Here is a 13,013-nt window from a genome sequence, read left to right as displayed (position 1 = left end):
GCAGCCTCTTTGCTACCCAGCTCATCCTACCTGCACTGCCGTGTGGTGAGACAATTCCGGCTACCCCAGCTTATAGGGGAAAATATAATCCAGCCATTCGGGCAAATCCCTCCCCTCTGCTTCCCTCACGTGGATAAGATGTGTAACTAAGGTGTACCCATATATGTTTAATGTGTTGTAATCACTCCTTTTGAACCTCCTGCCCCAAATTGCTTTGTTTTCCCCACAATAAACCTTGCTGTTGTTAGAAATTTAGTAAGCACTGAGCGAGTTATTCACTCAAAAAAGTCGGGACATAAGTTCCTGTATCCTCTGTGTGAGGCGATACCCACGTGTGGATCTCTCAGCAAATCCTGATAAGTTAATACACTCCAATAAGGAGATATAATAGGTCACGGATCGTGACACTTATATAACTCCCTGGCACCGCTTCAGCAACACCTGCACCACTTCAATATAAAAGCTAAGCTTACGACACCGCGCGTGGACACAGGCTCACCACCAATCAGTGATTTTATATGCCGCGTGAAACTCAGCATGTAACCAGTCATAAATATTGTTTATCCGCGTGCACCTGATGAGGTATACGATATAAGGAGCTGTAATTATTAATAAAGTGGCTTTTTGGCTTTTGGCTTGCTTGCTCGGGAGCTTTCACCTTAACTCTATGAGTATCGTGTGTCTGTCTCTCGCGACTCCCAGCAACAGAGCAGTGGGGTGGGACTAGACAGTCTCAGGACACCCATTCCAACCTCAACAATTCTGTGATGATCAGATGCAGGTACCTGAGAAAGATTTCATATAGAAGATGTTCTACCTGTTGTATCTTATGCTGATTCACTTGTGTTTGGTGCAAATAGCTAGTATATCACGGAGTCTTGTATTAAACTCTCTGGTCTAAGATGTTCCTTGCATTAAACATTATGTGGAGGGTGAGGGCGGGTCTTAATTCTTACTTGGAGAAGCTGTAAAGGTAGTCTGAGTATTCTCTATCTTGTAAGTCTTTTGGACTCATTCTCTGGTCGGCTTTTATTTCTGTCTGCTCTTTTTTGGTCTTCTCTCCCTCAAAATTGTATTTGAAAAGTGTGAGTAAAGCAGTACTGTGTTCCTGTAAGTGCATTTTTAATACTGTACAATGATCCTTGCCTAAGAAGAGAAAGAATGACTACAACAATGTGCAGAGATGTGTCTTGAGACACTAGTATAATGCATAAAGACCCTTAAGAGTGATAATGGGTAGCACCTAGGCTGTGTGCTGCATTCTACCCAGAGAACACCCAGCCTTCAGCACTCTGAGTTGGTTAGCAGTGCCTTGCCTTCCCATCTGCTTTCAGGTGTGCCTGCCTTTTCCTGTTGACCTTGTTGGGAGCTGCCAGATGGATGCATCTTTTATTTTTCCCCCTCAGATACAAAATGAGGCAAGGTTGTCCTCATTGTCACTTGTGTTCTCTGACATGTAAAAATTACTGGTTCGATATAAACTCTTTTCTCAAGGATGGTGACATTAAGAACACTCTCGGTCTGTGCTCTGTTCATGTTATGCTGCTGGCTGACTGCTATCCCTGCCGCATAGGCTGCATGTTATAGTTCCTGGATATTCCGTTAGTGCCTTCTGCTCTAGGTGAATCCAAGGTCAAGAACATTTGTGGTTTGGATGTCTGATAATCAGGGAATGCAGAAGAGTTGAATGTTTTCTCCCTTCTCTCCCCAGACAGCCTGCCTGCGTTCCCCGTTGCCATGGTGGCAGGGATAGTCATCGGTACGGTGACAGGTCTCTCACCGCTCATCTCTATTGTCGTGTGTCTTGTCATCAGAAAGAACAACTCTAAAAAACGATACTCTGGGTAAGAGATCTCCCTCCTCACCTGTGGATGATGTGAGGAACAGCTGCAGGATCAGAGGGTGGGCTTAGAGGGGGGTAGGAGTTGTTTCAGTCAAGCCTTAGCAACAGTGGCAAAGAGATAGGGTATGGCCATGTGGAACACTGGTCATCTGCCTATAATAATTATCTTTGTGCTGTGCTTGAAGTGACCTACTGACCGTGAGTTGCACCTGAAAACCACTTAGTGCTGGAGCTGATTCCTAGCCACAAGTGTGTATGACCCACAAATGTTTAATGCAACATCCTCTGTTCTCCTTCCATGCCCTCCAGCCCTGCTTCCTCCTAGCATCCCCTATGCCAAAGGAAAAGTGCCACACATGCACTTTTAAGGAATACTCTGTGTTGAGGTTAAGACTGGATTTTTAAGTTACCAGTGTCTGTCTCCTGAGCCTGGAGTATACTTGCCAAAACGCCAAATCACCACACTTCAAAGTAAGGAAGAAGTAGCCACCCTGCATCCATTCTCATTCACTATCTGTTTTTTTGTTAACTATTACCATCCCTGCAAGGCTTTCAGTGTTAGGAGAGTAACTCCAAAGTGAAGCACAGATCTCTGCGTGGGCATATGAAAAAGCAACAAGAGCTAACAAAAGGCAGACTAGAGTTCAGTGGTGATGGAGCTTGGTGCTTGTGGGAGAGGCACTTCCTTTTTTCTCCTCTCTAATTACCTGGTAATTTGCTTCTATAAAAACAAGAACAAAAGTTATGTATGTAGTCTTAGAAACAAACCCTAAGCTTTCAACTTTATTCTGTTCTTTCCCCAACAAATATTTCTACTTCCTGAAGGTTCTTTGAGTTGCCTGTAGGGTAAAAGAAAACAACTCAAAAATCAACTTGTGAGGATTCTAAATTAAATTTTGCCCTGTCCTTTCCCCAGTTGGAGAGCTTAGAGAAAAAGTGAGTTGGCTGATACCCGATGGTAAGGCTAAATACAGCAAAAGGTGGCTGCGTGTGCTCAGAATTGTGCGGAAAGCCCGGTTTTCCCTTTCTGCATGTGTCCTTCCCCTAAGAACTGGAGAAGCGTGCAGCATCACGCGCCAGCAGCGTGAGTGAGGTGGTCCGCTTGCCTTGCTTCCCAGTGACCTGCTCTCCAATGTCTTCCTGCTGGTCCTGAGCCTGGAGCAGTAGTTCATGCACTGTAATTTCTGGTAGTAGATTTAACTACTCTCTCGGGAAAGTAATCTCTGAAGTTTAAATACTGCTTTCACTGACTGTGCCAGCTCTGCATGCTGTGTGAAGAGAAACCAAGTATGTTGTGACTCCCTCCAAACTTACGGACTGTCCTCTACATGATGCTAACCCAGTGTGTAGTGGTGGTGAGATGCACTTACTCTTAGATAACCATTCTGCCTTGAACCAAGGTGGGCTGGGGCACTGCGCGGCATCTGGAACCCTGCATGGCCACAGTCTGTTCGTGCTCTGACTTTGGTGTTTTTTTGTTTTGTTTTTTCTTTCTGCCTTGGTGTGCTGGGATCGGATCCTGCTTACCTTCCTCTCCTTACAGAGATCCTGATATAGACGCCAGATTGGGAATGTAGCAGGGCTGGGTCTTCTCTTCCAGTCCCACTAGACACCATGGTAACTAATCAAGTTGGTGGTTGCTGTTAATACCTCTGTGTATGTGTACACGTTTCCTCCTGCTTTGCTGACTCACCAGCTAGCTCTCTCCTAACGTAACTTCACTATAATTTGTGCTGGAATCTGTTGGCAAAGGGATGATGCATTTCATTGGGCGCTTGGGTTTCATTGTCTCATGTCTAACTGGGGTGGGATTGCTGCTTATCCCATGTAGTGTCCCTCCATCTCTTCCAGCAATGATCTTTCCAGTGCATTGACTATAGCACAGGACTTTAAGAACCCTTTCTGTATCCAAATTCCCTGTAAGTGTTCCCCTGGCTCAGGTAGCTTAAGTGTTTGAAAACTTGCAGTGATCTAAGCGCATTAATTGCTTAAACCTGAATTATGACTTTTAGATGGTGTAGATATGAGGAATTTTGTGAATAAAGCAAACAATTTATTATTACTTAATTTTAGCAACAGAAGGACTGCTTTGTCTGTGTTTGAGACAATACAAACCCCTTGCTGTGATGCCTGGGGGCAGTATTTTTATTTTTTTACTTACTGCTGCATGTATGAGGAACTAACTCTTCTATGGTTAGACTTACCAAAGGATAAAAAAATTACTGCCCTGTGAGGAGGTGGTCTGCTTAATGTCACTGTCTTTGTTTCTGTACTTGCTTTGTATACTGTCTGTCTTACAAAGATTGGGATAATAGGATGCATGATGGTGAGAGGGTTGTGGTAGGAAAGAGAACTCCTGTGTCTGTTGTCAGGAGGTGGCTTGTTTTCTTTCCTGGGTTCTTGGGAATGAGCAGGTAGACCTAGCATTTGGGCAACCATTACTGCATTGTCCAGAAGCTACTGATGTTAAGTTTAAGGGCATTTGCTCATACACTTAGCTCTGTGGTGTTCATCTCTCTTGTCTTGTTTTCTTTTCAGTCCTGCTTTAAGCAGATGAAAGAAGCAAACAGAGAGTGAAAACTGGCAGCCTTCTTTCAAGAGTGTTTGGTCTCACCACAAGACTTTTCTTGTTTGAAAAACTAGATTTGCCTGATGATATGTATCAGAGCACATAGTTTATATGTCAAGTGGCTCTCGAAGTAATTGCTCTAGAGGCTAATGTCTGTTGTGGGGGGGCAGAATTATTTTCAGATCATAGTCTATCCAAAAGCAAGGGAGCTAATGTGGAATTTGGTATGTAGTACCTTTCTGGTATGAAGACCTGGTGGCTATTGCAAGTGTTCGCTCTAGCTGTAGCGCTATGGCACCACAATAGCACTTGCCTCAGTGACTAGGACTATTTAGCTTATAGTTAGAAGATAATTGCTGTTTACCACTGTTAAATGAGTCTTCACAGAAGCCTCAGTAAAGAAAACACATGGTTTTAGACAAGTGGGGTTGAATGGGAATATCCAGGAACAGGGGTTTCGGAGGAGCTGCTATCCCTTGTTAATAGTTGCTCCATCATGCTGCTTACCAGTGAGACTGGGAGGAAGGACAGATAAATATCTGGGGAGAGATGGAGAATTATATGTGTTTATTTCGGAATCCATTATGTTCATTTTACTTTGGCATAATCTGCCACATTCATCTTGCCATCACTCGCTTTTTGTTTTTGTTTTTGTTTTGTTTTTGTGTGCCTCTTGAACATTGTCGTGCAAACTCTGCTCTGCCACCTCGTCAGCTGCAGTACATCTGAGAGCTTGATGTCACCGGTTAAGCAGGCTCCACAGAAGTCACCCTCGGACACAGAGGGTCTGGTAAACACCGTGCCCGCCAGATCACACCAGGTAAACTGTTTCCTGCTGCTTCCCAAAGCAGGATCCTCCCAGAATGTGGGAGAGATGGTATAAAGGCAGGGTGGGAGCCATGAATTAGGTACTGTCTGTTAAGGTGATGGGGACTGGGGGGTAAGTGTTTGCTCCAAACAAGGGATGGACAGTAAACTGGGGCTGGTGAACTCTTCTATAGAATGCTTAGTGCGGTTGAAATTTTGTACTAATGTGTAAAATACATAATGTTCTAATCTTGTGCATTAACATACATAAGGGGCAGTGAAGTGCGAGGATGAGACTCTGGCAAGGATGTGGAGTTGGCGGTGGGGTAGCTGTTCAGTGTAGAAACATTATCTGCTAGATGTGCAGTCACCCAATAAACCTGCCTAATCTGTTACGGGATGGTATTGGGGAGGAATTTTACTTACTTTCTCATTGCTGTGAAGGTGCATGCTCTGTGGCATGTGCTTCCTTCACAAGGAAATGAGCCAGCACAATGCAAACACTGATCAGTCATGATTGGTTTGAAGATGAGTCTTGCTGCTGAGAGCTCTTCTCTGCTGAGCCACCCAGCTTCTGTGGGCTTGAAATTCCCAAGCTTTGTCTTGTTCTTGCTACTGTTGACAAAGTTCTGCTGACTTCAAAGGAAGAAGGTGACTCTTACCCAGACTGAACATCCCATGGGAAATTAGTCAGAGGGGAGAGAGTGTAAGTCAAGCAGGGATTCTATGCAAAATATGATTACCTATGTACGGTGTACAGGATTTCTGTATTTGTAAGCTGTTTCTTCTTGGTTTATGTCTCCCCAGCAGTTTTCCTGTGGAGGTATGAATCCTCAGGGAGTTTAAATCCAAAATGTAGTTTTTCTAAATTGGCCAAAGCTTCTAGCAAATGGCTGCAGAGCAGTGTGTGAACTGAGGCATTTCTAAATCAGAGTTGATACCTGGTTTCTTCATTTCTGCTGACAAAATAATGGAGATCTGTGTTAATGTGTTAAAACTAACAGTGAGCTGGATGAAGTCAAAGTCCCTACTCTGTTGGTCTTCCAGTCTGGTTTAGAAATGCATCTTGTTCTTGTGAGATGCAGTATTTCTAGAGTTTTAGCACAAAGGCCTGCAAAGCTACCTACTGACTTCAGAGAACTGTTATTCTCTGAACATAAAGGCAATATACTGAAGTTATAAGATTTATAAATAGTTCATATTTTGACTGCAGGGGGTCTAGTAGCAGCAGGCTACCCATAAGGTATTGATAAAGACTGTCTTTTCTAGTTCATGGGAGGAGCTTCTAGAGTGGGCAAATGACACAGGTGATTCTTCATCTCCCCTCCCCCCAGAAAAGGAAAAAGGAAAAAGAAGAAAGAAAAAAAGGAAAAAAGGAAGAAAAAAAAGTTTATGTGTGGGATGAATGCTGTAATGGCTGTTGGGGTCAACTTCCCTAGGTCAAAAGACCAAGATGTTTTATCTAACTACTGTTATGGTACAAAGCTGTACAGGCAAGTGCCCCAACAGCTACATGGAGGAAGAGTTTTGTTGTTCTGCACTTACATCTTGAAAGCAAAAATACTTTAAACATTTCTGTAATGTTTTGGTGTGAAAACATGAAGTGTCCTCACCCTTCCATGTCTCCAGTGTTCTGGAGTATTGGAAGAATTGGAAGTCTTGGTGTATTGGAAGAAACTTGTCAGAGTAGACCAGAACTTTGTAAGGATCAGAATCCATGTGCTTTTGCCATCCTGTAGTCACTGTAGTCTGCTTATTCCTTGACAGAGTCCTCCATGGTCTTCCCACAGGTAAATTCCTTAAGGAAAACTGTAAGTGTGAACACTCCTGACCTCAGAGGAAAATAGGGGAAATGGCTTTAGTTTTGTTCAGTTTTAGTTTAGTTTTTTAGGGTTTTTTATCACTTTTGTCAGGCAAAGAGAGCTTTGTCTGGATTTTCTTTTCTTGACAAACGTTTGTAGCAGCAAGTGGTTCCTCTACTTTCTCCCCCATCTTTACAGAACAGCAAGTAAATATATTTACTTTTCCTTAAAAAGGTCTTCTATAAAACCAGGGTAGATCAGATTTTGAACAGATTATTTAAATTAGTGAGAAAACTGAATTTGAGTTGATTACACTTATATTTTCAACTTCTAGTCATTTTTTTTAAGGTGCTATCAACATGCAAATAAACATATTTGAAATCTAGCATCACATAAATAAAACCAGGTATTTCACGGTAATCATTAAATTAATTGTAGTATTCAGAATAAGCTTTTGAACTGTTGTGTAGGTGAAATGCAGATATTCAGATTCCTAACAATTCCTGGGAGCAGTTGCAGGTTGCTTGCTGTTCAGGCACACTTTTGTGTCTTGGATTGCCTGGCGATTTTATGCCAAACAGTAAAGGTTTGTGGGCTTCCTTGCAGCCTCTTATGTGGTGGGATGTGTAAGAAATGCCTGAATGCTTTGTACTTCACTGGTGGTGAACAACTGTGAGTACAAATACACAATCCCTGCCTCTGCAAGTTAAAACCAGTTCCCTCTCAGAGTAGCATTTAAATTAGATGTATTAAATTAAGTTTATTATTTTTTAAATTTATATATCATTTTAAGAATCAGTGATTCAGTCTTTGTCCACATCACTTCTCAACTGAAAGAGCACTTGAGCCTGCACTTCTTTTGTGTTTTGGGTGCAAGTTTATCAAGTGTGGACCTTGCTTTTGGGAGTGCCCCAGAGTACTTGAAAGTATGTGTATTTGATTTTGTAAATGTTCAGCTTGTTGAATCAACTCAGATTATTTTCATACTGTCTTCCTTCTCAGCAGGTATGTTCTGTCCTGTCAAATTTGTATTTGGCATTTCTTCTCTGTGCCATCATTCCATAGTGACTTGTATTCTATCATGACTGTCCTTTGGATGAGTGAGAAAAGCATTTCCATTGGAGGCAAGAACTTTATGTGTTTCCTAGAAGAATGCCTGTGTTTAGCTAGTACTCTGGGCTGCAGCAGGGAAACTGGAGGGCAGGTGTGTGTTGTCCCAAGACATGTTAACTCCAAGATGCTGTCATTTGTCTTTGTTCTTTGCAAGTAGCTGAGCATTCATTTTTGGGCAGGCTGAAAAACCACTGATCTTGAAGTGTAACTTCTACAGAAGTGCATTTATAATATACAGAGTGGTATGGTATAGAGCTCCTAAGAGAATAGATCTCTCAGTGTAGAAGTGGGGAGCACTAAAGCTGCATTAACTTAAGTGCAGAACTTTGGCTTTGCTCTTTCTGGTTCTAGACATACCTGAACAAGTTCTGAATGAGTTCTCTTCCAGGCTTTGACATGGACTTTGGGACCCTGGGAAGAAGCAGTTCATGGTGCCAGGATTCTTGACTGAAATTTCAGATAAATTTCCTGGGGCTGATACATATGGTAGTTGCAACATCTTTCAGAACCTGAAAAATTTGAAATTACTGTAGATCACTCTTAGACCATGATGGGTCTGACTTTGTAATTCCTTTTTATTTGCTATAACTTGCAACTTGTGACTGCTGACAAACCTTTAGCAAGATATTGATACACCTGCTACTCTTTTCCCTTCAGTTCTGCATGGAAAAATCAGAAGACTTAAAGAAATGCTGGGTTTTATATGGCAGTGCTGGTTGCTCTTCTGGTTTTGAAGAGTCAGGATGAGTTTATTTGGGATTAGTTGGAAGTTCTGAATTGTTTAGACTGTTTTGAAGCTTTTGCTTGTGGAAGAAGAGTCTTTACAAAGATTCGGATCACTAGAGGTACCAAGTATAGGAGTAAAAAAATGCCCTGCTGCTGATTATAATCAGCTAGAAAATCAATTAGCAGCAAATCAAATAGATGGAGTATTATAATAAATCCTTGGTCCTTCTTTTCTCTCTGTTAGTTAATCTACCACCCATTTAGATAACAGTGAACATATTGAGACAATGATAGTTTTGGTTTGGCTCCAACCAGTCAGTCTCTCTACCACCACCTAACATGCTGGTTGCAGCAGAATAGCTATGTTTAACCTGTCAAGAAATTGAAACAGTGATAAGATACTGATCCTTAGTGAAGTCCTGTGGTAGAAAATTGACACGTAAGAATTACTTTAACAAAATTTGAAGTGTCATAGTAAGTACTTAATGTAGTTGTAGATAAATTTTTTCTTTAACTGATGGGATGTGCTCTTGAGCTGAACTTACCGTACCTTTGATGTATGACTTGAGGCAGATGAGACTTCCAAAATTGCTTACAAATAAACCTTAGTCTCACTTAGTCCTGAAGTTTGTATAGTCACTGCACATTAACTGGAGTTAGTGGTGTAATCCTGATACAATGTAGGAGAGCAGAACAATGTGAGAGCCAAAAGCAGAAAAAGGGAAAAAAAAGTGCCTCTAATGGGACTTCTAAGTCTAGAATTTTCTAAGACATCACTGTCTTTTTTCTGAGCATTTCCTTGGTCTGCTAATATATATCCAGCATCTTATATCTGCACACAAGTTTTCATCCTTCTGTGCATTTCTTTTCTCTTTTTCTTTATCACTTGGGAAATTATTTACCTTGAAGAAAGAAACTTTGGGTTAAAACTACCCATGGAAGCGAACAATAGATGTAACGTGCTGGTGCATGCTTTGCTGTTGTGTTGGGTGGAAAACAGCTTTGTAAATGTGTACCTATGTGGTCCTTCAAGGGCCTAATTTTCTGTACAGGGGCTCTTTTTTAATCTCCTGCTCCTTGTTGCTTTGGAAGATGAATGAAAGGATTTCTGGGTCAGTTCTATAGAGATGTTTTCTAATTTGGCAGGATACTAGAAGTACAGGGAGAAGAGAGTGGAAGAAATGCCTGTGAAGGCTACTTTTTTTCGTAGAACAAAAGAGAAAAAGAGAGTTAAATGGATGAAATGTATTTGAAGCAAAAACTGCTAAAAAACCCTCATGCAAACTAAAAGATCTCTCCTTGTGATTTCCCCCACCCCTAAATAGGACAATCCCTTTCCCTCCTGTATAGGGGATGTGTATGAGTGTGTGGTCCTGCTGAGGTCACCTGGTAGGTGGTTGCAAGCTTCTGCTCTGTACTTATGTCAGTTGAGGTGTGCAGAATGGGAGCTGCAGGTCAGATCTTTCCATAAAGGTCTCACCTGCCTTGTTGGGTACCTGCTCCTTATAGGCTGCAGTCCTGTGCTCAGACCACCATAGGTAGCTCCGGTTCATCTTCCTATGGGGCTGTGTTTTACCAAGGTGCTGGCGTGCTTGCATGCTCTACTGAAAGATGGTGCTGTAATGTCCTCTACTGCACCCCAGCAAATACAATGAAGGTGTGTGGCTGTGCTTGCCCAGTGTGTCTGTGGAGGTGCTCACTACCTGGATTGGCTGGAAGGTCAGGTAAGCATTCTGCATTACTGCACCATTTCAGTATTTTCTGGCTCACTGCCATGTAAGTCTTGATCACATCACTTGCTTGGGCAGCAATTGGTGTCTTAAGGTGGCTGCAGGTTTGTTCTCTCCCTCCTTACCCAAGTGGTTCAGCTGTTTTGGGGTTTACAGGCCTTGAGTGGCAGCATGGGAAGTATGCTGTGCTGTCTACTGGTAAATCTGTAGTATGGTTCCTCTTGAAAAAGTATTAAATCTGGCATGCACCTGACTAAGCCATGTGTCTTTGCTCCATAGCATGTAAGAAGTGCTTCCTTTTCAGAAGAAATTATTCTAGATGTTGCTGTTTGTGAGGAGCAAGCAGCTGTGACAGTGTTGAAGGGAGGAAATGGTGCTATTTGGCATGTCCCTGGTAGGAGAAAGGTGGCAGATTGGAGCTCATTTGTAGGAGAGGGTTCATTCCACCTGCTTCAAAGTGGTGTTAGCAGTCATAAAAGCTCTGTGTTCTTGCTTCAGCTTTGGTCTTGCTGCAACCCCTGCAGAAGCAAGGGGCAATGTGGCCTATCCTGAAAAATACTGATTGTGCTTTTTTATTCTGTTCCCAGGGCCCAGTCATTTACGCGCAGTTAGATCACTCCGGAGGACAGCACAGCAACAAGATTAACAAGTCAGAATCTGTGGTCTATGCTGATATTCGGAAGAACTGAGCTGAGATCCTAAGCTATCCAAAGGAAAACACACATTTGGACTGGAATTGCTGAAACAGGATTTGACCCAGAGAACTCACATGTGGCCTTTGATGCCTAGGCTAGGACCAATGCATGTGCATACAGAGGGAAAGATATATATGTATTGTGTGTAAATAGTCTATTTAATCGTACAGAAGTGAGAACAATGTTGCATGTTGAAATGTGGTAAGAATTTTGCTTATAAATTGCCAATATTCTTTTTTTTTTATCTTGTGTGATGAGAGGAAGTGAAAACTCGCATCACAATTTTAAAATATTTTAATCTTGATTATTAATGGAGAAACTGGAAGATGCCTGAAGATCCTAGATTGACCTGGAGATTCTTGTTTTGCATATAGAGCCTAATTTCTTTTGCTGAGGTGAATACAAAGAAGGTTTCTGTTTACATTCACAGAGTTCTTTATGTTCACAGGGTATTCATCTTTCGTTGGTCAGATTCTCAGTACAAGCTGCCTTATCGTATAAACTAGACACTCTCACTTGGTCTTGTAAGCCAAACTGTGACTCCTAGCTATCAGAAATATATGTCTTAGCAGTGTAAGTGAAGGAAGTGTTTAGGCCTACCTGACCCATGTAACACAGGTCATGGGACTATTTACTTCTGTAGAGCCCATCTGTTCAGGCTTACTCCTCTAAGGTACAGAGATAGTGTGGATCTAATTAATTTAATGAAATGGTTTTTTACCTGTGAAAACTTAAGAGCTACTGAGTTAAAGGGATAGGAAGTTATAGCGCTAGGTGGTTGCCTCAAACCCTGTTGAACCTTTCAATGAAATATTTCTTCCTTGAAGCTCTGTCATTTCATATAAGTGTGAAAAAGGGCTCTAAGGGATCTAGAAGCTGTAGTACTCCCTCACCTCTCTTCCCTGGCTCCATTATACCACTGTCACTTCCTTATAGATGCTTTGTCTGTTCTTAAAAGCCTGTAGTGGAGGCTGAATGACCTCTGGAGAGAATCTAGGGCTTCACTCTTTGCTTTTTTTGATACGTGGGTTTTGGGATTTATTTTTTTTGGTGTGTAACCTGTATTTGCACAGAGGATGTGGAGGGCAGTTTATTTCCTTCCTCTCTGCAAGTCTGCTACTTGAATATAATTTCCCAGGTTCTTGTTTCTAGATTAAACTACTTCTAGATTTTTAAGTATCTCTGATTGCTCTCTTCTGCTGAAGAGGATCTTTCTTTCTTTCTTCAGCTCACCCATTTGTATCCTGAAATCTGGTGCTCAAAACTAGAAGTGGCATTCCAGCTGTGGTCTTCTCAGAGTAGCATATAGCAGAAAGATTTTTATTTTGCACATCCTAACATGGTGTTGGCATTTTTGTAGCAGCAAATAATTTTCATTTTGATCTGCCACAACCCCTTCTCTCTGATTCTTATCCATTTCCTATTCAGGCTATTTCACAGGATCAATCACAGAATAGTTGAGGTTGGAAGGGGCATCTGGAGATCATATCGTCCAAACCTCCTGACCTCCTGTTCTCAAGCAGTATTAGCTAGAGCAGGTTGCCCAGCACTGTGCCTAGTTGGGTTTTGAGCATCTTCACAGATGGAACCTCTACAATAACTGGGTAACCTGTTCCACTGTTTGATCAATTAGTGTTTCCTTGTGTTCAGATGGAATTTCCTGTTTTTAAAATTTCTTTCCATTGCCTCTTGTCCTGCCAGTGAGCACTACTGAGAAGAGTATTGTTT

The 13,013-nt window shown here is 41.9% G+C and overlaps 1 protein-coding gene across 2 annotated transcripts in view; it reads left to right on the top strand.

The window, feature by feature from the left end:
- Positions 1-11,626, top strand: part of MPZL1 (myelin protein zero-like 1) — a 20,994-nt gene extending 9,368 nt beyond the window's left edge. The window contains exons 3-5 of one of the 2 annotated variants that reach the window (XM_010005477.1): positions 1,712-1,844; positions 5,127-5,232; positions 11,178-11,626. In XM_010005477.1, coding sequence (XP_010003779.1) covers positions 1,712-1,844; positions 5,127-5,232; positions 11,178-11,279 — 341 coding nt within the window. In that variant the 3' untranslated portion in view covers positions 11,280-11,626. Of the gene's footprint in view, positions 1-1,711; positions 1,845-3,386; positions 3,461-5,126; positions 5,233-11,177 lie in introns of both variants that reach the window. The other variant, XM_010005478.1, reaches the window with a different exon arrangement.
- Positions 11,627-13,013: the final 1,387 nt, after the last annotated feature.

This window comes from Chaetura pelagica, unplaced genomic scaffold (genome assembly GCF_000747805.2).
Source record: "Chaetura pelagica isolate M959 unplaced genomic scaffold, ChaPel_1.0 scaffold39, whole genome shotgun sequence".
NCBI classification, from domain to species: Eukaryota; Metazoa; Chordata; class Aves; order Apodiformes; family Apodidae; genus Chaetura; species Chaetura pelagica.
This window is presented reverse-complemented; position numbering and strand designations above follow the sequence as displayed.